Raw genomic sequence first — 27,737 nt, forward strand, 5'->3', positions numbered from 1 at the left:
AAATACACCTATTGTTATTGGTTGAGAAGATACTTAAAGATTGGGAAAATCTGTATTTCGTAAGTCAGAAAAAGATTGAATCAATATTCTCCAACCGGGAAAAATAATGAAATTTTTGCAATCCAATCATAAAAATAGGGATATTATAAGTTACCATTTATCACACATAAAAAAGTGGCAGTTTTGGGATTTAATATAACTGAACCAACTGTGACGTCCAATAATACCCTTACGAATATAAAAATGATTTTTAATTTACATTTTTCCTGATTATGTGGATGGCCAGATTTGGTAGGGTGTTGTGAAATCTAAATGTGGTGTGTTAGGATGACACTAGTCTTAAAGCGATAACTTGACAACAACATAGCATATAATCTGCGATACTTAGGAAAGCAACTTGGCATATGGTTTCAAGCAATCAGTGATACAAAATCAGAGCACTATAGTGACACTATAATTAAAATGACAATCTAGGCAAACAACCTGCTATAAATAAGCAAGCAATCTGTGATAAATGGGCAAATAACTCGGTATACGATTCAAAGTAATCTGCGATACGAATTAGAGATAATCAAGCAATCTGCGATACATAAACAAGCAAGCCTGCCACGTGACATGCTAAAATTGAATCTTCTTCTAAATCTAAGGGTCCTCATTGGTAGTATGTTGTCACTTTAAATATGGTTGTCATTTTAATACAATCTAATCTAAATGTGTTACTTATTTTGGAATTGTCACCCCCATATCCTTATTTTAGAAAAAATAACGTATATCTTGATATATAATTAATATTCTTTATAAACTAGATCTGTTCAATAGGATTGCAAGATTGATCTGAGCTAGTAGACTTAGTTTTCAAATAGGAGATCGTTTCATAATATGGCCAAATGACATTGTTCAGGATATGCTTGTGAAGTAAGACAAATCTACATTTGCAGTCAATTTCGTGTTGGGACATGTAAGAGGACAAAGAAGTCCTTATCTTATTTGGCAGACCATTATTACCTACCAATGAAAGAGAGTCATTATCAATGTAAAAAAGGCGATGACGCACTCTGTGTACACAGGCAAGTTTTTATTTAGATATTCTAAATAGGATTATATTTGATAAGTCGTGTTGTATTGCAACAACTGTCTACAATTAAGAAATTGAGTAGAAACTAGTAGAACCAGAGTTAGATATCATGAACACTAAAGATTCAAAAGTACTAAGTATTAACATCTCCCAAGTACAAACCTCCAAATCACCTTAACTACTAAACAATACAATGCCAACAATTTCCTCGACCTGCTCAAGGCTCTATAGTTTGAATTACCAGATTTCCTCGACCTGCCATTTTCTTCTAGCTTGCAAGATTACAAGCAGGCTATTCTGTGAATAAATATTCAAGGGAACAGAAGTTATAAAAACATATCAATGCTGAAAGCGTGCTTACACGAACCATATGTTAGTTAATAAATACTCTACTACGGGGACATCTTATGAACAAGGACGAAAATTGTGCTGCAACTTTGTTAGAGAATAGTTACAAAGTATTCACCGAATTGCACGAGATCATACAAGAGGTGTGAATTCCCCAATCTGATTATAAAACCTTTTCTTCAATTAAGATGCACCGAGAAAAGCATACTATTCACAGCAACTGCCCCCTTCTATTGATATCTATAATTCTGTGTAAGAACTTTAGAATCTCACCTCATCTCAGACTTGCACAATATCTCAAAATGAAGAATTATATTAGAATAGAAACCAAGAGTATGTAAATAACAAGTTTAGCGGTAGGTTACGAGTATATTTACAATCCATAGGACCATTACCCAGAAAAAGATGTGTGATAAGATTCAACTTCATTTAGTAAGACATTGCAAAGCATGCAATGAAATAATTTGCTACATATATTAGTGAAAACTTGTATAGACTCTGGTGAAATTACATAAACAGCATTAATAATAAGCCAACTAAATCTTCCTAAAGTTCCAAAGCAGAAACCAATTATACTTGTATATCTTCCTAAAGTCCCAAAGCATGCAATGAACTAAATCCTCCTTAGTGGGCCAGAAAATGGGTCTAGACTATTGTTGTAGTTTAGTAATTTTCATTAAATGAGCAAGCTGTTCGCTACACAACCAATGTTTACTCAAAATAGTCCACCTCCTATTACATATGAACTTATAACAAGTGTCCAAGAATATTCACATGACAATAGGTAATATCATTTACCAAAAATCATTTTCATCAATCAGTTTGATCAATACTATTTATACTATTGTTTTTAATTAGACACTGATTATTGTGTTGTAAATAAACTAATATATAGGTCCAGGGTCATACTGCTGTCGGATTACTACTAATTATACTATTGATTTTAATTTTAGAAGTTAACTCTCTTGATAGCACTTGCGCATTACCTACCCTTTACAGTTGCAAAGAGGTGTAAGTATAACTACAGGCCATTTTTCAAGTAGTAGATATGAGGCATGTAAACTAAACCCAAGGTACTGGTAGAGTAATTACATATCATATGAAACTTATGCAAAGAGCCCATGCAGATATCAAATATTTATTTACAGCCTAACATTAGAAATGAAGCTTTTCATGTATTTCGGGAATTATCAAAGTTTGTGGAAGCCACAACTTTAAGAGGCAAAATTAGAGTAACCATAAGAAAGAAAGAGTGTGTTTTAGCTAAAGACAACCAAAAACCCAACTACAATGGAAACTATTAAAACATCAAGAAACGAAAATTAAGCCATTTTTCTTTGAAACACGTGCAGCAGGTCTATGGTACTTGGAAAGTATAACTTTAAATTGTGAAGGTGATAATAAAATAAAGCACAGTGTAGGTACCTATTATCGATTTCCGATGGTAGGGACGCAACCTCTTCATCTAAACCTGGATTTCTTAGGGAGGCTACCTCCTCCTCCTCTTGGTCTTCTTGCTGGTGGTCGAGACTTCCCAAAAGCCTTCATTTTCCTTCTTTTTCTGTCTTCCTCACTATCTGATTCATTTCCCTTCTCTTTATCTGCATTACTAGCTTCCCTTTCCAGCTCCTCCCAGGTCTTCCCTTTATCTTCTTCGGACTCTTCATCAGAATCATCTTCTTCACCTTCCTCGGACTCCACTAGTGACTCGCTGTCATCATCCTCCTCCTCTGAGACAGAGTCGGATTGCACATCTGAAGGGACATATCCTTGATCTGACTCCTGAGAATTATCAGAATCTGAATCACTAGCCTCCAAGTTCAAAAATTCCCATCCACCATCCTCGATGAATTGTTCAGGATTATCAGTGATTGTTTTTAATATTTGCCTCCAGTTCAGATTTAGCCTACTCTCGTAGTACTTGATATCTGTTGTATCCAGCCACTCCTTAATACCATCTAGCGACGATGTGGGAATTGAATCAATCCGCATTACATCTCGCTTGAAATCCTTAAATACAATAGTCATGTCAAAGTTTTTCTGACCGAGACCAACTCTCTCCAAATTAACAATTTCAATCTCGCCAAGGGTGATTACCACAAATGGTAGTTCAATGAGCTCAACAAGGCAGGTTGATGTTGGAACTATGAATGCAGATGATTTATGTGGCACCCCATGAAAACCAAGTTCTCTCAATGGCTGATCAAACTCTAAATCAAATGACTTGAATTGAGATTGTCCCCACAAATCATTGACTCTATTCACAAAGTTTTGAAAGTCCAAGCTAATTTTGTTCTTTCTATCCCTCTCTCGCTGCTCCTCCTCAATCTCATCAGGGTCATATGCAGATCTCTTTCCACCTCCAATCGTCTGTACAACATCCATGACCTCAACATAAAATTGAACATCTTTTGTTTTCTTGTTTCCCACCATTATGTGGTTGTGCAGATGGAAATGCAAGAGAGTTATCATTTCTTTTTCAGCTGGCTGGAAGAATGCATGTTTAAGATTACCAAACATGATATCCACCCGTTCATCATGTCTTGATGTTGCATAACGAAATCCATTTGCATGTGCTTCTAAGGTACCACTAAGCTTTCTTCCACGACCACCAAAAACAGGACGGATCCACAAGTCAGATAGCCTAATTGGCTTGAATTTTGCTCCAGCAACCTGGAGTTTCTCTTGTGTGACTAACGTTGCTCTCTCAGCCTTCTCTGATTCACGGGATGCAACCTGCCTGCGGAGGGTCTTGATAGCTTGAACAACTTCGCTAATATGCCTTGGATCCTTGGAGTGAAATGATACTTCTTTAACATAAATTGAATCGTGGAACTTCTGTAAGTTGGGGTCACTCTGAGCAAAAGGAGCACCAGGTACATTAAAGATTACTCGAATGTAACACGTACGACTAGTGTCCTGTTGACTGGAAACACTCTTCACAGTAGCAATATGGAAAGGCACCATCTTGCCATATATGGGTAAGAGGATGGCCTCATGTTTCTGGTCTACCTGAATCATGAAGTCTCTTGGCAGAGGTAGATCGTTGACATTCTTATATGCAATCAACTCACCGGATGGTTTCAGGGGACCACGATTTGACCCTTCAGAGCCGCCACCAGCAAGCCTCCTTGCTGTCTCCTCATTTTTCCGTTGAGCCAGTGCTGCCTGATGCTGCCTCCTTAACTCCTCCTTCGATACCTCATGGTTAACTGATCTTAGTGTTGCCTTGGATGGGAGTGTGTCAGCAGCTCTAGGCTTGGATTTGGTTTTTTGGGGCTCTTCTTCATCATCATTAAATGAATAATTCACATCTGTCACTGCTTTTGAACATGTGGAGGTTACCACTTCTGAGGTAGTTTCACCAATGACAACTGTGTCTGCAAGCAATAAAGAAAATTTCTGTGTTTTTGGATTGTTGGTCTCTATTTGCAAATTCTGAAAACCTAAAGATACATTGAAGATCATGCCAGTTTTAAGTATCTTGTCATTTTTTCCATTTAAACTGAGGCTTGATTCACGAAACTCAAGGCCTATTCCAGTTCCTGCAGATTTTGTCAAGTGGGGAGCAAATTCAGGCCCCTCATTTTTCACAACAGTAACAACTGCTTTATAGACATCTACAGCCTTATTTCCAGGCTTTAAAGCAGCTATTGCTGCAATATGGGCCTTCAGGAGGACCTCATATGCCTTGCTCTGCAGCGAGTTGGCATTAATTAGGTATGTCCTAGCCACATTTGAGCAATAATTACTGTAACGAGACCCAATCGCACATATGATAACAGCTGTATTATCATAGAATAGATAGTCATCATTGCTTGTTGCACTTGGTTTCAGATCAAACTGTCCTCCGCTCTGAAAAATTGGTGGGTAGCAGATATCAACATTGTCAGCTTTCAGCTTCACCTTTATCCTTGCAGGTTCAGTTATGACTTTTTCAGTATCATCAGTTAAGGAAGAATGAGTGACTGTCTTCTCCTCATCAATGATCTGCTCTAGTTTCGGGACGACAAAATATTTCAGGACAGAGGAAGTCAGGTAAGCAGCCTTCTTCACATTTGTAATCTCAAGAGAATCTTTCACAGCAAACAGGTCCGAGAACCCATTAGTTACATCAGTGAGTTGATAATTAGCATTCTTCAACTTCTCCTCCCACACCTCTAGAAAAATCCCTTCAGGAGTTTCTCTGGCAATATGCCCAAAAATAGGGTTGTCATAGCCATCCAACCGTGACTCTGCACCGACAGCTTCAAATATATCATCCATTAATGCAGAACCATTATCATTTCTTCCCTTCACATGCATTATGACTTCAACACCCAAAGCATCCTCAGCGGGTTTTTTCACAGACTGAAGTAATGATACTTTCTTTTGGCTACACAGAAAATGGATCTGTTTCTTCATGAAAACCATGATTGTGTCTGGGAACTCATAACCGACCAACCACATATTCAACGCAGAAGATTTTAGGTAACGGAGGTCCTCTGAATGAGGAGGAGTAGCTATGGAGAAAACCTCCGAGCCACCCCATAGATCATTCTTGAACTGTTTCCAGTGGGAGTACAACAACTTTATCCGTTTGCTGAAGTTTTCAATATTAATTGTGAAGGGACTGGATGTACTTGCTCGCACCGTGACATTATTAACATTGCGATTATCAGCCATGTATTATAAACAGTTGATCCCCCTCTTGTCCTTGTAAGCACGGAGAGTCTGAACCGCTGGTCAGCGAACTAAGCTGTCAAAAAAGAAAACCATTTTATCAGCATCCTCCCCCCCCACACAATGGGGAGGATTCACCTTACTTGAGTCTTTCTATATAAAATATTACTGTAGAAAAACTATCCAACCATTAAGGATTGCAAATAGAAGAATTTTGAAAACAAAAAGTTACAGAAACAAAATTTTCAACAATTGGAAAAAGAAGAAAAGAAAAAGAGCTGTTAACTGTTACCACATGTATTGACATGAAGACGTTGTTACTGGGTTTAGCATTGTTAGAAAGGAGAAAATTGACCGATTAAATTAGATCGATTGAGCAATGATTACTATTGTCGGTGTAATTGCTGTGATTTATTAATGTTTCTTTCAGAGAAATTCTCTCCAATGAGCTCGATACCATTAGAAAATACAGAATGGTTACAACATGAACAACCTAGAGATCTCATTTGATAAAATCTGTTATTTAATCGCACGATATAGGATAAACCAGCATCAAATTGCCCCGATCGCCAACAAAAATCAATTTCCGGAACTACAGAAAACATACCAATCGAAAGAGATAGCGATTGACGGCGCGGGAACGAACCGGATGCAAAAGTGACAGAAGCTCAGCTCCGGCGTGCGACGACGTCGACAACCAAAACAGCATCATCTAGATCTCGGACTGAAGCCACGGCTGCGAGCCCCTAGGCACTTAATCATCGCCGAGGAGAAGAAGCAAGATGAGAGAGGGAGTGCTAGGGTTCTCGCACAACATGAAGAAAAAGGAGAATTCGACGGTGGATTTGCGGCTTCGATTCGTGTATGGCGTACGGAAGACTAGAGGGATGGATGGCTGCCGCTTTTAGTTGCTTTTTTTCATTTGTTTTATAAATGGCACGGGTTTTAATGTGGAATTGGTAACAGTGTCCACTGTGGGTGACACGGCGGCCGCCGAGGGAGGTGGCGCAGCCGCAGTGCGCTATAGGGGAGGACAGGGGCAGCCGGGGCGGGAGGGGTAAGACGAATCCGAGCCGGGTAGGTGGGTGGGGGGGGGGGACGGGCGGTGGTCAGTCTGAGGCGGAGGTCGCTGCGGCCTATAGCAGCTCACCAACAACTGCGGCGGCGCCGTATAATTTTTTTCCCAATTTTTCCAAATTTTTTTTATAAATACTCCATATTTTACTCACATTTCACTCCCATTCACCCTCCGGCCTCTCTGCGGCCCCGTCCGGAATGCCCACGATGATGACTACCCCGGTTTCGGTGTTGAACAGGAACATGGAGGTGTAGATGATAGAGAAGATGTTGCGGATTCTGATGACGCCACCGAGTAGGCGGTGGCGGTGTTTTTTTAGTGTTTTTATAAAATTTTCGTTGTTTTTCCCCTATCTATAATACAACGAAGATTTGGTTTGAATTTAAATTAATTCTTCGATGTATTACAATATTGGGAAACAGAATACAACTAGAAGCGAATTTAAATAAAATTATAATAAAACATTAGTGCCTACGTGAAATAAAGGATAGGAGATTGAGGTATTTATAATAGGAGAAGAAAATTAAAAAATTATTTTTTTTAAAAAATATGAAAATCGGCTCCGCTAACGGCCCGAGCCTCCTCAATGGAGGCCCATCGCAGGGCCGATGCCGAGCCGATGAGGTATCGGCTGGAGTGATAGATCGGGCATGGGGCAGAGGCGTTGGGGGTTGGAGATGGGCTCCCTCCCCGCAATGGTGGCCTATGACAGTCGATGGGGATGCCGATCGCTCGACCCTTGCGATCGGCCTCCATTGCTGGTGCTGAGAGAGAATGAAAAAAAGTAAGAGAAAAGTAGTGTTAGTGGAATGTGGGGTCCATATTATTAGTAAGGGAAAAGGAGAAAAAGTAAGAGAAGTTGTTGAAATCTTTTCTTTTTTAAATGTGCTCTATTTTTCGTAAACAACCAAAAATAGCAAATATGCTCTATTTTTTAGACGGAGTTCTTACTAATTAAAATTAATTGGGACCCTAAAACGGCAACGCATTTTTATTTAGATATTTCTTTTCTTCACTGTTATAGTCCGATTTCTTTGATCACTTACTTTTTAATTATTCATTTTACTACATTTTTATAACACTCAGACAAAAACTAGTTTAATAATGTTTGCAAAAAGTATTTCTTTTAATATACCAGAAAATTAAACTAAAATTAAGCTGCAACTTGAGATTGTTCACATGGTAGTTTACATTACTTTATATTTGCTTCTTCCTTTTGTTTATTTAGTTCCTAGTTTACCTTTGATAGCATGGAGGACCCCGACTTGTGGGACCTCTGATTTACATTTTCATGTTCTTATTTTGAATTGTAGTAATTTTTTGGCTAGGATCATGTTTTGGAACAATACATTTTGAGCTTATTCACGGGTTGGGGGTCTGCCTAAACCCCCGCCCACAATGGCTGTTTTTTATTTAAAAAAAAGCTGTAACTTGAGATTAAAGAAACTATGGAATTAGGACTAATATTTTTATAACAGTATTAAGGGAACTGATTATATATAAGTACCCCTATACTTATAGGGATATGTTAAAATGACAACACCATGTAGGATGACACTATACCACCAAGGACAGTCGTTAGAGCATCCACAATAGAGGACTAGCTCGCGGACTAGCCGCTAGTCCGTGTGCTAGTTCACTATTGTGGGCGGCGAGCGGGTGACGGACGTCCCAGGCGGACGAGAGGTCGTCCATCGGATAAGGCGGACGTCCGCCTCATTGTTCGTGCGCTCGTCCGCTATTGTGGACAGACGACGGACAAGAGGTATGACGCCCCATTTTTTTTACTCCCTCCGTCCCATCTCAAGTGATCAACTTTCCATTTTGGGTTGTCCCATCTCAAGTAATTGATTTCCTTTTTAGCTAAAAACAAAACTTCAACCATCTCTTACTTTATTCACTCTCTCTTACTTTATTCACTATTTCTTATTTTATTCTATCTTTATCTCTCTTACTTTTTCCTCTCTCATACTTTACTCTCTCTACTTTAACTCAATACATATCATTTTCTTAATTCTCATGCCGAAAAGAAATCCATCACATGAGATGGGACGGAGGGAGTATTTTTTTAATTTTTTTTTTACTTTTTTATTTATACTCAATATTTACAACTCATTGCACTTCATTTTTTGTATATTTGATAAACACCAACAATTAAAATGAATTAATAGTATTTTTCAATTTATTTTATTGGCTAGGGCGTCGGCTAGTCCTAGTGCTTGTCCACTATTGTGCAGTGGGATGTCCTAGTGATGTGGCAGTGCGGTGGGAAGTCCTAGTGTAGTGGCAGAAGGTGTTTTTGGGAAGTCCTAGTGCTAGTCCGTGTGGAAGTCCTTCCTATTATGGATGCTTTTAGATTTCAAACCAGATTCATTCTTATTCTGCCACGTGGTAGTCCTGATTTTAAATAAAAAAAATTAAAAATAATGCATAAGGCTATAATTGGAAATCAAAATTCTAGTAGATTCTCTCTAAACGTAAATCACGATATTACCTCTTCTCTTTCTTCAATTTCAGCAGTTAATCTATTAAGTCTTAAGCAAAAAATTGCCTTCAATCTTTGTAATTCTCTCATCGCTTGCGCTACTTTCATTCTACTAATTTCAATCTGTGTAATTCTTCCAAATCGCGTGCTGCTACTTTCAATCTCTTTTTTCAATTCCGCGGATATGAAATCTCTGTTATTCTTGTAGATATTCAATCTCTGTAATTCTTCATTAAATCTTCCATCTTCATTGAATTCATGGAGAATGATGTTCAACCTAACGTTCAGTTTACTGATTTCATAAACGGTAAATATTTACTTATAATCGTGTGATTGTTAAATTGCTTATTATAGTCCATGGATTTTGATATGAGGTTAAATTTCACGATTTTGATATGTGATAAGGCTCGTTTCGTGCATCTATTTTATATATAAATTCTGTATTTTATATGGTACTAACATGCATTTATAAGTCCAGGTGCGTGAAAAATCTGCCAGACCCAAGAACGAAGAACAATTACCAGGGCAGAGGAAACAGAAGAGAAATGTGAAGAAAAAAAGAGCGAAATCCGCAAAGGGCACAATCGTCAAATCAAGAAGACCGTTGCCCTAGGGATTTGAGCCACGCCTATAAATACCAGGAAGCTTACGAAGAAAAGGGAGAGCACTTAGTTAGATAATTTCCTTGGTTATTTCGGCTCACTCTAAATTTCTCTCACATAGCTCACGCACTTGGCACAATGGAAGATCTGGGGTAGTTAGTGTGGTGTGTTTTGTTCATTTGGAAGTGTAACACCACTCAGAGAAGTACTTTTCCCCACGTACTTTTATCTCGCCGATTTCCTTGCCGGAAATTCGGCGATTGTTGGTGACTCGTTTGAAGTTCATGGTTAATATAGTTTCGTTTTCAGTTTTTTTGGTTTACTTTGATGGTCACTGCTCTGATTTATTGTTTGGATGATTTTCGCAATTGCTTTGTTGATCGGAGTTGAGATCGATGTTGATTGGAGTCGATTTGCTGAATTGAGGTTGGATCGGAGTTGAAATGATGTTGAAAGTTGTGGATCTGGTTTGTTTGGTGCCGATTCTGGTAGATCTAGCTTAGAATTTTGTAATTGTTTGAATCTGGAGTACGTGTGTTTGGATCTGGATGGAAAACCCTGTTATTGCTTATTTACTTGGTCCAGTAGATTAGATCTGATAGTTTTAGTTTAATTGAAGTGTTCATCGTTCGATCTGAAGTATGCTCTGTTTTCATGTTCTGTTCTATTCATTTCGTGCTTGCTTGTTGGAGAAGATGAAATCGATGGTAGTTGTAGTCGCGTTGCTTTAGTTTGTTAGTTGCAACTTTTGTCAGTAGCTATTTAAGGTAATCTGTTTTGTCGTTTACTTTCGCATTGCTTTTTTTGTTTGGTTATTCTAGGAAACTCTTTTACTTGACCTAGGAATTTGGTGAAAATTCTCAAGTTGTTTATGGACTTGAATCATGCATGCATTTATGTTTCACGTACTTTCAATTCTCCCGATCTAGTAGTCAGATTAGACTAGATTTCATTTCCCAGGCCTAGTAGTTAAAACTCAACCCTCATGTTGCGTGGCAGCAGCCAAACCCTCCAAAAGTTCTCTCAATGCATTCCGACCCTTCTATCCTCGTGGATTCGATCCCGACTTCCCTATACTAGCCAATAGTGTAGAGGGTTGAGGTTTTGAGGCGAGGTTGTTGTGACAATGACTGTATTCTGAAAGTTCACGATCTTCTAGACCATGTGCTCTAGCGAATCCTCTGTACCTAAGAATTAAACACACACACATCATCAAGAACAACAATCCTGCGTTCGCTTCAAATGGCGCCATTGCAGGGGAGGGATGGTGTTATTTATGTTTGCATCTAGAGATTTTTGGCATACATAGTTTTTCATTTGTTGTTTTTCGTTTTCTTTTCAGTTTATGAGTAGAGGCTCAAGATTCGGTCCAGCTGAGTTCGGAAAGTGACGACGACCTAGTCCCACCCATTAAGGAAGAAGTTGAGTCAACCGCAGACTCAGACGAAGAAGGAACAGTCAAAATGGCGGCTGAACCAGACAACGATCCCGAGATCGGTTCGCTTAAAGCTCATTTGAACGGCGAGCCGACACAAGCAATAGTGATCACCCAAGCTCAGAGATTGATAGACATCAAAACCAATGTACTGGCGGTTATGCCACACTTCTACGGCCGCAAGATAGAATGTCCCTACGAGTTCTTACACGAGTTTTGCAAACTCTGCAGCATACAGAAGAGGCCACCTAACTCGACCGAGGAAGATTATAGGTTGCGTGCTCTTCCTTTCGCACAAAAGGAAGAGGCGAACACCTGGCTATTGAGGCTGCCGGCAAACTCTATAAGCTCGTGGGCGGATTTCAGGCTATTGTTCTTAGATTATTTCTTCCCATCGAACAAAACGAATACAATCAAGAAGGAGATTGTGGCTTGCCGACAAGATTATGATGAGGCGTTGAGCCAGTATTGGTCGCGTTTCAAAGGATTGCTTGATTCATGCCCTAACAACCGAATGTGCGAAGCAGAGGTTTACAACATCTTTTATGAAGGGGCGAATCCGGAATCCAAGGATTTATTAAACTCCTCGAGCGGAGGAAATTTTACCAAGAAACGAGTAAGTGAGGCCCGAGAAATTTTGGGTAGGCTTATCGATGCTAAGAAGGCGTACGACTCTCCTCGCACCATCCTTAAGAGGGGAAGCGTGGAGGCAGTGAACGTGCCGGGTGAAGACCGAATAGATGCAAGGATAGATAAGCTGGAGAAAGCAATTCTGATTGCTTTAGGCAAGAATAATTCCTCAGACCCAGGAGAGAAGATCAAACAAACGCCAGGTCCGGAGGAGGTGTACCAGTGCTATGGTCAGCAAAATGAGGGGGATATCCAAGCTCAGACAAATGCTATGGGAAGCTGGAATCCTAATGGAAGTTGGAACCCAGGAAGGCAAAGGGATGCTCCTTGGAGGGATCACTGAAACTGCCTAAGGAAACAATGTGTGCTTTTGTGCTAGGTCAAGCTCTCAGATCCAGAGAATCCGCTAGATCACAAGGTCTAGGGACTCAGAGGATTCTGGAAGTCTCGGTCGTCGGACACACTAATTCCACGTTCAAAAACCCTCAACCCGTTATACTATGAATTAGTACAGGGAAGTAGGGATAGATCCCACAAAGATGAACGCGTAAGAATACATTCAAAAGACACTGGAAAGGTGAATGGCTGCTGCCACGCAAATTTGGGTTGAGGCAACTATTACTAGACCTAGGGATAAAATCTAACACTAGACCTAGGAAATCGAAAACATCATGCAGACACGGATTATCATTTAAACAGCAATAACTCAAACGAACTTCCTGGACCTAGTAAACGGCTACCTAATTTAGCTAAACAGAAAGCAATGTGCAGTGGGGACCATCTTCCAGAAACAGCAACTACGGAAATAAAGCTGCAGATAACAAACTAAGGATTTAACTAATAACGACGTATATCTCATTACCTGATTTAAACACGAACATGAAGCGAACAAAGTAAATATTCAGATTCAAACAGAATGTAAAAGTTCGGACGTCGGATACTTGCGATTAGTCGAAAATAAAACAGATCTACATATACTAGACGAAGGAAAAAAAACACGGAAACGAGACATCAACTACGATCAACTCTGTTTCAGATCCACCTGCCGGATGCTTATTCTACTCCGGATCCAAGCAATCTAAACCCAACCACAAACAAAATCAACTCCATAAACTCTGATTTGACTAATCTGTTCCGATCACAACAACTAACCACTGCTCTACTCCGACTCTACAGATCAGCGCGAAAAGCATCTAGATCAGTAAACAACGACAAACTCAAAACAAATACCATCCATGCCACGAAATCAACAGCATCAAAGCAGAAAACAGGAATTTCATAGATCACGATAGTTTGACGGAAAACATAGCCGAGCTTCGAACAGCGAAGCTCGGTGAAATTCACAGCAACAAAATGAAATTAAAACAATAAATTGTATCTTCGCCCCACGTGAGGACGGTGCTACCCAAAAACTAACGGAAAGTAAAACCCGAAACCCCTGCATATTCCCGGAATTCTCAAGTGTGTAGAAGTGTAAAGTGAGCTCAAAGCCGAAAGCAAAAGTTTTTTTTAGTTTTTATAGGTGCGGAGGTGATCTTCTAGAAGCCTTCGCAGAAATCTCAATTCTGCCCTTCAGCTTTGCGATCTCCTCCGTCAGGTCATTTTTCCTTCATATCGCTCACTTTATCGCCAATTTCCTTCCGCCATGCAATTGTCCTCTTTTCTTCCTAGACCTGGCGAAACCTTCTACACATCTGGCTTAAAAAATGCGTTAGACCCCGTAAATGCATGAATTCCACCCTTTAACTAATGCATGAAATTAGCCTTATCAAACTGCTCACACTTAAACCATACTTGTCCTCAAGTATAAAAACAAGAAAAAGAAATAAGGCGAATTTGAATGCATGGTTAGCCTATGACCGACTCCATAGACACAAACAAGATACAAACTCCTAGACCTAGACACACTAACAGACTAACAAAAAGAAAACAAAAACTTAAAGAAAATACAAAGGCATGAATTAGTTTCAACTTTTAGGCAGCCGTCCCCACAAGCTTAAGGTCTATCCGATTCGTCTACAGTCTCCAAATCCTCCCCTTCCCTTCTTTTACTTAATCGGTCTGTCAGTTCGTCAAGATAGCCTATTGACTTCCCAATTGTTGGATTCACTCGATCGCTCATTCCTCACCAGGGATGTTAGGACCGATTCACTCTTAAGTCAATGTCACACCACTGATGCTTCGGGTTATGAGAGTTTCTCCTTCCTACAGTCCCTCTTTTTTTCCTTCTTTTTTTATTTTTATTTTTTTTCTGGGTCAGGTTACTATTGCCTCCTGCCCCTAGATTTTTTCCTTCTATTCCCCTTTTATATATATTTTTCCCTGGACTTCGTCCAGCTTGTACCTCCGAATTTCCCTTTATATATTTTTCATTCCCCCTGGACTTCGTCCAGCTTTTTTTATATAAACACCATGAAGGTGGAGGGTTGAGGTGGACCCACACCTGTGCATTGCCAAAGTCAATTGTAACGAACAAACAAAACACCGAATCGCCCAAAAGTGACGATTCGCAACAACCAATTAGAGTACAACGAGGGCCTCCCTATAAATCAGAGTGGTCATCAATCTACTCTTAGCAATTCTATTACAATTGAAATGACGGAACCTTCCCATCACAAAATATAACTCCATCCCTCAATTGAGATCCGCAATAGGGATACCCCCGCCATGGATAGTCCCTCCCGGATCAAGTTCCTCGATGAAGCCTTCCTTCTCCCGGTCGGGGAGCCCACATGAGACATTCATTGAGCAAGTGCTCGGCTCGTTCGCGCTAGGTTCATCTCGAAGAAATGAAATCGTAGCCAAGTTGTCTTTTGAGCACCAATAATCGATGTGTTGAGCTTTGGATTGCGTTTCTCCCTTACGAGCCTTGCCTTTCCTTTTCCGTGACACCAATTGGAACCCATCCTCATCCACACTTGGTTGACTCCCAAAGGCCGCTCTTGAGCTCGGCGGATCAGCATCCATTGTGCCCTCCTTGTTCTCCTCTTGATTGGCACTTTCTTTCCCCTTGTTCTTGTGATCAATGTTCGGTGAAGTGCCAACCTTAGTTGACGCCTTTGGACGCCACTCTCGGCGGGTGGCCTTGGGGACAAGGTTCGAGTAAGCCTCCTTTGTTGGTCCACGGCTATCCTTGCCTCCTCCACGTGACTTCCTTCCCGATGCATGACAATCATCTTTCACGTGCCCATTATGCTTACAATTGGCACAAAACAACGGAATACAGTCCCATGCCACTTTGTATCTTGACTCTTTTCCTCGGATATTGATGATAATCTCTTCCATCGGGGGGATAGAGATGTCAATCTCTACACATATCCTAGCGAAGGAGAGACAGGTTTGATGAATTGTGGCATGGTCGGCTTGTAATGGCTTGCCTAGGAGTTTGCGAGTGAAGTTTGGCCTATCCTCCTTTTGTGAGTCACATGCAACCACACCCTCACATGCCACCCCAACATCTAGCATAGGAGGATTCACGTGGGGTGTGGTACTTGCATCATGTGGGTGGTTGACCAACTCCAACTCCTTTAGTGCTTCACCAAGATTCCGGCCATCCGGTGCCGGCGATGATCCGGCCACCACCTCGTGGTCGAGCCCAATCCTTTCACGCTTTGGAGCATTCCCATCCTTTGCCATTTGAGCTAAAGTGCTCAACATTTCCCCAATAAGGACTCTCTTATTTTCCGGCGACTCATTTTCTTCTCCATGGTGTTTGGCGAAGATGTAATTAGCCATTTCAAAGACCATCTTCTTCTTAGCCCTACTAACCTCCAAACCAGTTTCGAGGCCGACGCGTTTGAGGGCACGTCGTGATTTCTCCGGGTGCGACGTGCCAACCCTTTTCGTTTTTGCCCGTGCTATTGAGTGGAAGTTCCATTCCGGCGAGGAGAGGGGCTGCACCGGGTGAATCAAGGCCGCGGCATCCCCCTCCTACGACTTATCATCGGCCTTCACCATTTTTGGGATGCAACAATCACATTTCACCTCCCTCAAAGGGGAGGGAGGAAGAGAGGGCGGATTCTAGAGAGAAGGGAGAGCTTCTCACTCTGTACTTGGTGCATTAGTTAAAAGCGGAAGGCCCTGGACTCCCTGGACTTCGTCCAGCTTATACCTCCTTTTCTTGGACTTCGTCCAGCTTATACCTCCAGAAACCCTCTATTATTTTTTCGTTCTTCGGACTCTTTTCCCTAAGCAATCAAGTGGTGGCCCCTTTTTATACAAGTTAGCTCTAAGTGTATAGGCTTATAACTCACATTTATAGTAGGGCTTCACAACTAGGCTATCTAAGGCATCCTCTATCGTCCTTACTTCATTCAAACCGAATTCAGCTTATTAAGGAAAAAGGCCTCAAAGTTGACATGCATCACATCTTCAATTGCTCTTACTAAGGGAATCTTGCTGTATTGTATTCACTAGCTCATGCGACACACAAAGACCTAGACCTAAAGACTCCTATTCACATTAACAAAAACTCAACAAAAACTCCGCTAACTCCCTCCCCCTCCCACTTCACTCAAGCTTGTCCCCAAGCTATCACAGTGAAGGGGGAAAACAGGGAAGGAATAACAGACCTAAACAAACACAAAAAGCACAATACAAAACAACAAACAAGCACAAGTAAAACAAACTTCTCACACTTAGACCGAGCAATGGGCTAAGTGGGAGAAATTACTACAGAACAAAAGCCAAAACATGCCTAAAAGAAACACAAACTTCTCACACTTAGACCAAAGATTGGGCTTAGTGGGAGAAGACACATATAAACACAGACACATATATACACTACTAGGCATGCTGAAAAAACAAACACAAAAGCATAAACTCAAAACAGCAAAACTATATACAAACATAAAAAAACGAAAAGAAAAACTGAAAGGTAAAAGTTACTTGGTCATTGGGGGTCTCAATTCGGGGTTTGGCCCCCACGGGAGCCAAACTGGGGTGAAACATAGGGGCGGGTCACCTTCGCTTTCTTCCTTGCCGGCGACGCCGGCTTCTCTTCTTCCTTCTCACTGTCTCTTCTTCCAGACAAGGGCTTCGATGCAGACGGGGTCATCAGGGGCTTGGACGCTGGTGGAGGCTGCTGGATGGATGAGCTTCCCTGCCCTTGCTGCTTGGACACGCTGCTGGGTCCAGAGGGAAATTTCCTCTGGGGCTCGGGAAACTTCTCCTTCAGCCACTGGGTCATCATCATCATGAATTTGACGGCTTCCGTCATACGCTCATTCTCAATGGATGACCTCCCCACAAGCTTGGTAATACTACCCCTGAGGGTCTTTATCTCGTCCTTGACACCACCAAGCTCCTGTCGTATCAATCCCATTTCCTTCTTCAATTCTTCATACTCTGCGCTGTTCACTACGACACCATCCTGCTCCGGCTTCACTTGGGGTTCCATCCTGCCCACCTCATAGAAACACACATCCTTCCCGTGCATGTAGAGCAGACCCTTGTTGAAGAAATAATCAACGCTGAATATCTCGGGGGGCTCGCACATGACTACCTCAGGCGCGGATTTGGCTATCTTCATTATCGTGTTGCGCTGGAGGTAAGCTCCGAGAAGGTGGCACGTGTACATGTGGCGAGAGGGATTGGCAGCCATCTAGTGACAAGCCTGAGCCAGCCAATAGCCCAAGTGTACCTTTACTTCTTTCGCCATGCACCATGTAAAATAGAGGCCAACAGTGGTTAAAGCAGAATTGGAAGTCCCCATCAGGTTGTAGCTTATAAATGTCTGGGCAAATCGTAGGATGCGGTTCTCAATATGGATGCTTTTGGAATAGCTGGTCTTGAATAGCCCCACCTTAGGATGGGTGACAAATTCCCAAGCGGACTGCGGCTTGAACCCTAGGGTACCGTCGGAGCTCCTACAACTCGCTCGTTCCAAATGCCATCGTCATCCTCTGCGCGAGTGAACAACCCCATCCGTAGGGACCAGTCTCTGATACTCATCTCATGCTCCTCAATAAACAGCCGGAAGGTGATCGAGTCCGCATCAAGATCGGTGGTGGGTTTCAGTCGGAAAGTCGAGAAAAACTCCCGTGCCAATGCTGTTGGCACCTCCGCGTCACTATGTTTTAAAAGCCAATCAAACCCAATGACACCGATGTATTGACGAAACTCCTCAACTGAGTCTATCTCCCGTAACTCATCACGATCGTACCGTTTCCCAGATTTTGCTAGCTTGCTAGAACCACACCGCTCTTTGTAGGTTGCTGTTCTGTTCGGATCTTCAAACTTTCCCATCGCTTCCAACAGCCCTTTTGTCAGCCAGACCTCCGTTGGCTTGAAATTCAACTCTTCCTCTTGTTCCTCCATCTCTTCTTCCTCTGACTCGGTAGCCGGAGTAGGGCCGACCTGTTCCTTGGCGAAGGGAACCTTGGTAGGGGCTGGGAGCGGAGTTTCAACAGATTTGCCCACTGCAGTCTTCCTGGGCTTCTTGGTCTGGGAGGTAGCTGCATGCTTTACTTTCCTTTTGCGTTCCTCTGCCAGGCGGCGTTCTTCTACTTCGTTCTCCTCCCCGCTAGACCCAGGGGCTTCCTCCACTTGTTCACCCTCTGTTCCCTGGGCTAGGCACTCCTCCTCCGTGGGTAGGGCGAGAACATCGATCTCGTCCCTCAAGCTCCTACTGGCCCTATGCCTGGCCTCCCTTTTATCCACCGGCGAGTCTGCGTCCTCCTGATTCTCTACCAGATCTACCACCAATTTTGCCCACTTTCTTTGGGCACCGAAATCGCATCAGTAACAGGGGCCTCCCCTCCCTCAGACAGACTAGGGGTCCCCCCTCAATGTAAACTGGGGTTTCCCCCTCAGCAACTAACTGGTCAGAAACACGGGCTTCACCGCCCACCAACTTCATTGGGGTTTCCCCCTCAACAACTACTCTGTCGACAACAGGGGTTTCCCCCTCGATCACCACATCGTCACAAAATAGGGTTTCCCCCTCACGAACACCATCAACAGAAACAGGGACTCCCCCCTCCAATACCAGTGTCGTCCTCTGGTCACCAACCACCATTTGCACAAGATCCTCTACCAGATCGGCCTCAACCCCCTCGTCTTTGCCTACCGCTACGTCCTTCTCCGGCGAGCTGGTGGTCGGCTCGACTGGTGCATGCAAAATCGCGGGTTTGGCCGTCGACACTTCTGGAATCGTCGGCAGTGGTGGTGGTGCGGTTGTTGTTGTGGAAGGTTTGGCCTGTTCCATCATTGTCGTGAAGAGAGCGAAGGCCTTCATCGCCTCCTCTGCACTGCTAAACTTCTTCGTCAATTCTGCCATAAACGCCGCCGCGTCGGAACTTGAGGTGGTGATGGGGTGTCCAGTTTCCGGTGTGTTCTCCATGTTCAGAATCTGCAAATTTCACAAAAGTTGGAAGGATTTTTCGATTAGGGTTAGACAACTGTGGGTATTGCGAGAGAGGATTTGGGTGATTTTTAGAGTTAGAGAGAGAGTTCAGGTTTTGGAAAATAAAAGAAAAGAAGGGAAATTGATATTTTAGGTAGGGATGGGAACGGTTGCAGGCGTGATGTAAGCAACCGTACGCCTACCCATAAAGTGAAAATTTGAAATTCGAAATTTCACAACTTCCCTCCCAAACATTCTTGTCCGAAAATCTCACCGCCCCATGTAAACGCTACTCTCCGCAATACCACACTTAGAAAAGAAAACAAAAAATGAAACGCCAGACTCCTAGGTCGAGGATTCACATGTGACAAAACAATTTCCCTAAGAAGTTTGGTGTTTTGAAAATATTTTTGGAAAATTAGATTTTTTTTTCTTTGTTTGGTAATTTTTTACTTTTTGAAAAGCAATTAAACTATTTACATGTTCAATTGAGTAATTGGCGAGCAGGTTTCTAAAGACAAGCGAACTCGGACCAAGTTATATTGAAGATAACCGAACCGATTGGATCAGTTAGCAAATATCATTGCCACTTGATCGATGCAAACTCGCTCTCACTCGTTTAGCCACCAAAGTAATTTATAACTCCCAATTTTACACCCCGAAGAGGGAGAAGCTCTCCCTTATCTCTAGAATTCGCCCTCTCTTTCTCCCTCCCCTTCGAGGGAGGTGAAATGTGATTGTTGCATCCCACAAATGGTGAAGTCCGGTGATAAGTCATCGGAAGGGGATGCTGCGGCCTTGGTGCACACGACGCAGCCCCTCAACTCGCCGGAATGGAATTTCAACTCAATTGCACGGCCAAAAACAAAACGGGTTGGCACACCGCACCCGGAAAAGTCACGACGCGCCCTCATACGCGCCGGGCAAGAAGTTAGTTCGGTGGTTAGTAGGGCTAAGAAAACGATGGTCTTTGAAATGGCTGATTGTCTCTTCGCCAAACACCATGGAGAAGATAAGAGGCCGCCGGAAAATGAGCAAGCCCTTATTGGGGAGATGTTGAGCTCTTTAGCTCAAATGGCAAAGGATGGGAGTGCGCCGGATAGAACTGCCGGCGAGGGGGTGGCCGGAATGTCACCAGCGCCGGCTGGTCGGAGTCATGAGGATCCGCGCTTGGAGTGTGAGTTGGTCAACAATGTGGACATTGCAAGTACAATCTCCCACGTGAAGAGGCTTGGGGATGGGTTGGCATGTGATGGTTTGGATGCATGTGACTCACACAAGGAGAAAGAGACAAAGGCCACTTTACATGGGAAAGAATATGATGGTCCATTTGTGGAAGGTGCCATTTTGAATTCAAAATCAACACCTTGTGCTATCCATCTCCCTTTTGGCAACGATGGAGGCAAGGGGGACCGCACCCCCGACGCATGGCCGCCGGAGTTCTCGCCGGAAAACTTGGTCTCGCCGGCGAACGCTTGGAAGGAGGCCAAAGACCGGGGGGACAGGGTCCATGGTGGGGGCTCCAAACCCACACATTTCTTGTAAGGCCAAGCCAATCACTCTTGACGCCGGCAAGGCCAAGCCTATGGGGACGGCCAGCTGCCACGAAGGTATCCCATCTCTCTCCTTTACCGATTTAGAAACGGAATATCTCTCGGAAAAACTAGGATTAGCCATAGTCGGGAAGTTCTCCCATTCGCTCCCTACTACGCCTCAAATTCAAAAGAGTGTTGCGGGCATGGGGTTAGTTGGCTCTTTCACTTGGAAATACTTGAATGCTAAGCTTATCTTACTCCAATTCCAAGATGTGGCTGATTATGCCAAGGTGTTAAATGGTCCAAATGGCGATCGACAAACTCCTAGGCAAGCCGTTGCAAGCGGATCATGCCACAATCAATCAAACTCGGCTCTCCTTTGCTAGGATATGTGTGGAGATTGATATCTCCAACCCCCCGACGGAGGACATTATTCTAAACATCCTAGGCAAAGAATCAAGACACAAAGTGGCATGGGATCGTATCCCATTGTTTTGCGAGAATTGTAAGCATGTTGGGCACGTCATTGATGAATGTTATGCATTGGGAAGGAAGGGACGAGCAGGAGGCAAGGTCCATCGAGCATCAACAAAGGTGTTCCATCCTAGCCATGTCCCCAAGACCATTCGCCGAGAGTGGCGTCCAAAAGCGGCGACTAGGGTTGGTACCTCACCGAACAATGACCACACGAAAAAGGAGAACGAAAGTGACAACCAAGAGGAGAACAAGGAGGGCACAATGGATGCTGATCCACGGAGCTCTAGAGCGTCCTTTGGGAGTCAACCAAGTGTGGATGAGGATGGGTTCCAATTGGTGTCACGGAAAAGGAAAGGCAAGGATCGTAAGGGAGGAACGCACTCGAAGGCTCAACACATTGATCACTGGCGCTCAAAGGACAATGTGGCTATGGTTTCATTTGATCGAGATGAACCTAGCGCGAACGATCCAAGCACTTGCTCAATGAGTGTCTCATGTGGGCTCCCCGACCGGGAGAAGGAAGGCCTCATTGAGGAACTTGATCCGGGAGGGATTATCCATCGCGGGGGTATCCCTATTGCGGGTCTCAATTGAGGGATGGAGTTATGTTTTGTGATGGGAAATCCAGTGATGTTAATTGTAATAGATTGCTAAGAGTACATTGATGACCACTCTAGTTGATAGGGAGGCCCTCGTTGTACTCTAATTGGTTGTTGCGAATTGTCACTTTCGGGCGATTCGGTGTTTTGATTGTCCGTTGCAATTAACTTTGGTAATGCACAGGTGTGGGTCCGCCTTAACCCTCCACCCCCGTGGTGCTTTTTAAAAAAAAAAAAACTCCCAATTTTGCACTACTTTAACAGTAAAGCGGCAAGTTCGGGGTCGATCCCACAGAGAAGTTGGCGTATCAAGTGCGTGAATAGTGAACAGGGGGTTGGCTGCTGCCACGCGTTAACTTGGGAGTTTTTAACTACTGATTTTACTCTAGGCAGAATTAAACTTGCTAGCTTGATCAAGGTAACTTTAACTACTGGGTCAAATGCTCGAAGATGAAATTAAAGCAGTAAATGCGAGGATGAAAATGAAAGTAACTTTGATTAAAACTAAACTCATTACAACGCGAAATTTAAACTAAGATAATACTTGGGCAACTAAGAAAGCAATTAAAACCGAGAAGAGCCTCGGCGGGAAACTTAAGACTACGTCAACAAATAACAAGTATTCTACAGCGCTTCTTCAATCCCCCTTTCTAACTAAGCATTACTTTATCTAAGCTAAACTAAGCTATTCTAGAGAACTGAACTAAACACTAGAACTAAGCTAAACTAGACGGAAAGTAAAGGATCAGATCTCCTTTTGTGTGGTGGCACATCCTCTATTTATAGGCTCAGCACGACCTCCAGCTGGATAACGATCTTGGCAGGGAATATTCGCTCATGCTGAGAGTGAGCGACTCATTGATTGCTACGTGCTCTTCTTCTAGAATGACGACGCTTTTCAGCAACAAAATCGTGACTCAGCTCCGTCCTTGCGTCTCATATTCCAGCACGTGTCCCCTTCTAGAACGTCGTCCTTGATAACAGAATGCTGCGCACCATCTAGCTCATAGCCTCGCATCTCCTTCTTCTGACATCCAGTGGTCCCCTCCTTAACTGCTTGATTACTCCCCTTGATCAACTTCCCTCGAAATCTGGCTTTTTTTTGCCTATTGTACTTGCTTGATCAGTCTGACCTAGTTGTCTTGGTCAAGTAGCATTTCTGCACATCTAACACTCGTTTTGGGCAATAAAACTGATCAAGTAGCGTACATTTTACCCCTAAACCGATGCATGAAATGAGCCTTATCAAACTGCTCACACTTAAAACATACTTGTCCCTAACTATAAAGAAAAAGAAAGAAAAAGATAAGGCAAATTTCAGGCATGATTTATACTCATTTCAATAAAAGAGTACGAAAAAGAAAACAAGATTCGAAACAAAAACACATATTCACATGTATGCATTAGACCGAATAAATTTCCAACAATCATACCCGAGGTCTAGGTCAATCCATTTGCCAGTAGCTTATGTTTCTTCTCTTTCGCGTTTGCTTGATCAAGGTGTCAGTTTGTCAAGATTGCTCAATTTAAACCACTGTTGGATTAACTCAGTCACTCATTTCTCATCAGAGATGTTAGGACTGTTCACTCAGTATTGCCACAATTTCAATACCTCGAATCGGACTGCACAAGATAGTTCCTTAAGGTCTTTGTTTCGGGTTATAATGGGGCTTAAGGGTAGTAGTGTATTGAGGTAGGGTCCTAGGGGTTCTAAGTTTAAAATATATAAACTGAGTAAAGAAAACACATGAGTCAAGAGACCAGAGATTTGAACTATTTATTTCGCCACTAGATATCTTACGTGGTTAAGTGGCGCCTTCTAGCCTTGAATTTTAAGCTTTATTTTCTAACTTCCGACTTGCTGAGTCAGGTTACAATATATTTTTTTATTTTTTTATATTTTTTTATGACTTGATCAACCTGATTGACTAGCTTGCTCAACCCGGTTACCCTTTTATTTTGACTTTCTATACCCTTTCTTCTTTTGAAATCGACTCATCTCTCTGACCACTCTTCCTCACGTGTTTATAAGAAGTATATGGACGTGGTCTTGGTTTTCAAAGTAAGGGTAAATGTGTATGGGCTCAACTTGGCTAACTAGGGGGTGCCCTTCTTAACGTGGCGGGTTCGTGGGACGAAGGAAGAGAAACGGTTCAAATGGCTAAGACCTAGTGCATTTAGTCCTTACTACTTGTGCAATTTTCATCTTGATATTAAAAGTCGGCCTCTCGTAAAATTTTCTTCTGTAAAAATAGTAGAAAGTGTTCTACTTTTGGCTTATAACTCACATATAGAGAGGCTTCACAGTTGGCTTAAAATTGAGCGTTTCCATCATACTTACGTCGTTCAAACTGATCAAGTTTTTTGCAATCGAGTTTTTACATGTAAGCACACTGAATCCTTTTTCTTACTCTTCCACAAAGTAATCAAGTCTTCCACTTATCAAATTTCATGCATACTGCCTATTTATTCCTAACTGATATTTTGTATTTTCAAAACTTTTGACATGTATGATTTTTATTTTCTGGAACTAACCCTCCCCCCTCCCACTGCATATGAACTCGTCCTCAAGGGACTGGATGCAGTGGAAAAAGGGTTAGGTACAGGGAACGACACAACCACAAACAAGGGAAACTTCTCACACTTAGATCAGACACTGGGCTAAGTGTGAGACAGTGCCAGCAATCAAAGCATGCCAATAAACAACAGAAAAAACATAAACAAAACACATAGGCAAAAACGGACAACATTTTCCATAAATTTCTCACACTTAGTCCATACACACGACTAAGTGTGAGAACGGAAATGAAAATCACAATTTACACAAAGAAACTGAGTCAAGGGTGATACTACTGCCTTCGAGATTGTTGAACTGGGGATGTTGCACGCCTTCCTTATTGCCTCCATTACACAGGCCTTCCTTATTGCCTGTAGGGGCATGCTGGGCAGCGTTAGTAAGCTCCATACCCTGACTGGTATGGTGGCTTTTCTTGGGAGGAGGAATGATACTCTTTTCCCCCTTTCTCTTGCCTTTTTCCTCTGCTGGCCTCCACAGCCTTGCTTGCTTCTACGGCCGCCCCTGTTCCTTGGTTCGCTTGTCTCTTTTCATGCACCTGCCGCCTTAAAACCTCAGCTTCCTTCAGCAGTTGGTCCATCGTCTGGCGGCGCGTCCTTCCCGGGACAGAGTCTTCCTCCACAGCCGAAAAGAGGTTCCATTCTGCCTCCCTTCGTCGTAGTAGGAGATAACTGGGGAGAGGCAGAGAATCTTTTGCTGGTGGTGGCGAAGTGAGGTCCTTAGACCGAGAAATTCCTAGGCGAGTTATAAGGGGGGTGTAAACCTCCGCAGGGTCGGTCCCGGTGGGAAAACTTCTGAGTACGGAGTCCAAGCGCCTTATGTAAGTCGGGTCTACATATTGAAGTGGATCGATGAATCTAGGAGACGATAATGGGGTTCTGGTGGTCGGTGGGGAGAGGTTAGGGTTTTCTAGGCTGGGTGGTGACACGGATCTCCGATTACCACTGTCAATACCTGCTCCTGAAGAAGAAGATGAAGTATTGAGTTGAGTGCTCTGCATTTTTTATTTCTGGTGATGATTGTGGATGATTCCTTGGAAGTGATTGGAACATAGAGAGAATTAGATGATGATAGAAAAAATGTTCTGAAGGCAGTTGATGAAAAGTAGGATTAGAGAGATCCCCTTTTATACTGAAATTCTGATTGTTGAGATCCCTGCGACTCTTCACATACGGGCACGCCTTTTCAGAATGCCAGGTGGCAGAGCTTCTCCGATACGCTTCCTCCGTCGCTCCAAAACGTCCTTTCATTGCGACAGTTGGCGCCGCCTGACACCTCTCTACTGTTTGCACACGTCCTATCATCACCTGCCCTTATCAACTCAATCACTATACCACAAATCAAATTCAAGTTGCTCTGATCAAGTGGACAATTAATTCTAGATGAAAACTCAATTAGTTCCACTTGATCAGCTTCCGTCCTTACTTCTAACTTTTAAAAACTAATAATTAAAAAAAATTGCACACGAAAAACTATTTACACTAACTACAAAGGATTTGATCGAGTTCCCCTAGGATGTCACTTGATCAGTTTAATAGATTAAGAATTTGTTGCTTGATCAAGCAGACTACCCACGAGTACCCGATCACTCCTTTTACCTGCTTATTGGCAAGAGTTTGGCATGAGTAGTGGAATGTCGTCCACCACGAATGCCTCAATTCCTTCTCTGTACGGTTTTACCTTGTGACCATTCACTATGAAGGTAGGTGAATCTGGATCGCTTCCTTGGAGTTCGATTGCTCCATTCGTTCGGATGGCGACAATGGTGTAAGGTCCTATCCACCTTGACCTAAGCTTTCCTGGAATCAATTTCAGTCTGGATTGGAACAGCAGTACTTTTTGACCCACCTTGAGTTCCTTCTTGCGAAGGTTCTTAACGTGCCACATCTTAGTCTTTTCCTTGTACCACATGGCAGAGTCATAGGCGTCCAGACGGAGTTCTTCAAGCTCTTGTAGCTGCATTCTCCTCTCTGCAGCTCCATCCTCGGTATTTATATTCATTTCCTTGACTGCCCAGTAGGCTTGATGTTCCACCCCCACAGGTAGATGGCACATTTTCCCAAATACTAGCCAGTATGGGGACATTCCGATAGGCGTTTTAAAAGCGGTCATGTAGGCCCAGAGCGTGTCCTCCAGCCGATGGCTCCAGTCTTTCCTTGTGGGAATAACCGTTTTTTCTAGAATTGCCTTGATTTCCCTGTTTGACACTTCGGCTTGGCCATTTGACTGTGGGTGGTAGGGTGTAGACAAGCGGTGGTGAACTCCATACTTTCGCATTTACCTTGATTTCCCTGTTTGACACTTTTGACTGTGGGTGGTAGGGTGTAGACAAGCGGTGGGTGATGTTCAGGCGATGGTTCTATTTACAAAGTGAGTTCCTTGGTCCGAGACAATAGCCCGTGGCACCCTATATCGGGTAAAGATATTTGATTTTAAAAACTTCGCCACTTCTCTGGACTCGCATGTCCTTGTTGCCTTTGCCTCTATCCATTTGGACACGTAGTCCACCGCCACCAGTATGTAGAGATTGCCTTCAGATGCTGGAAAGGGACCCATGAAGTCCATTCCTCATACATCAAATATTTCACAAACAATAATGGGGATCTGATGCATCTCATCTCTCGTGGATATTCCTCCAATAAGTTGGCATCTCGGGCACCTCTTGCAGAATTCATAAGCATCTCTATGGATGGAAGGCCAGTAAAAACCACTATCAAGTACCTTCCTCGCTGTTCTCTTTGGTCCAAAATGACCACCATAAGCCAGTGCGTGGCAGTGGATCAGCACGTCCTCCTGCTCCCATTCTGGTATACAACGCCAGATTACTTGATCTGTCACCATTTTCCATAGGTAAGGATCGTCCCAATAGAAGTATCGGGAGTCACTTTTCA

The 27,737-nt window shown here is 42.9% G+C and overlaps 2 protein-coding genes across 2 annotated transcripts; both read right to left on the minus strand.

The window, feature by feature from the left end:
• Nucleotides 1–1,072: 1,072 nt before the first annotated feature.
• LOC121775833 (FACT complex subunit SPT16-like) lies at nucleotides 1,073–6,986 on the minus strand. The gene is made up of 3 exons (XM_042172905.1): nucleotides 6,693–6,986; nucleotides 2,849–6,161; nucleotides 1,073–1,372 (listed from the first exon to the last, which is right to left on the minus strand). The coding sequence occupies exon 2, from the start codon at nucleotides 6,086–6,088 to the stop codon at nucleotides 2,885–2,887; it is 3,204 nt and encodes a 1,067-aa protein (XP_042028839.1). The 5' UTR covers nucleotides 6,089–6,161; nucleotides 6,693–6,986; the 3' UTR covers nucleotides 1,073–1,372; nucleotides 2,849–2,884.
• A 19,462-nt stretch (nucleotides 6,987–26,448) lies between these two features.
• On the minus strand, nucleotides 26,449–27,123 carry LOC121776778. Its single transcript, XM_042173946.1, has one exon. It carries the CDS (start codon nucleotides 27,121–27,123, stop codon nucleotides 26,449–26,451), a length of 675 nt encoding a protein of 224 aa, XP_042029880.1.
• Between the last annotated feature and the right edge of the window lie 614 nt (nucleotides 27,124–27,737).

Source organism: Salvia splendens, chromosome 18, assembly GCF_004379255.2.
Source record: "Salvia splendens isolate huo1 chromosome 18, SspV2, whole genome shotgun sequence".
NCBI lineage: Eukaryota > Viridiplantae > Streptophyta > Magnoliopsida > Lamiales > Lamiaceae > Salvia > Salvia splendens.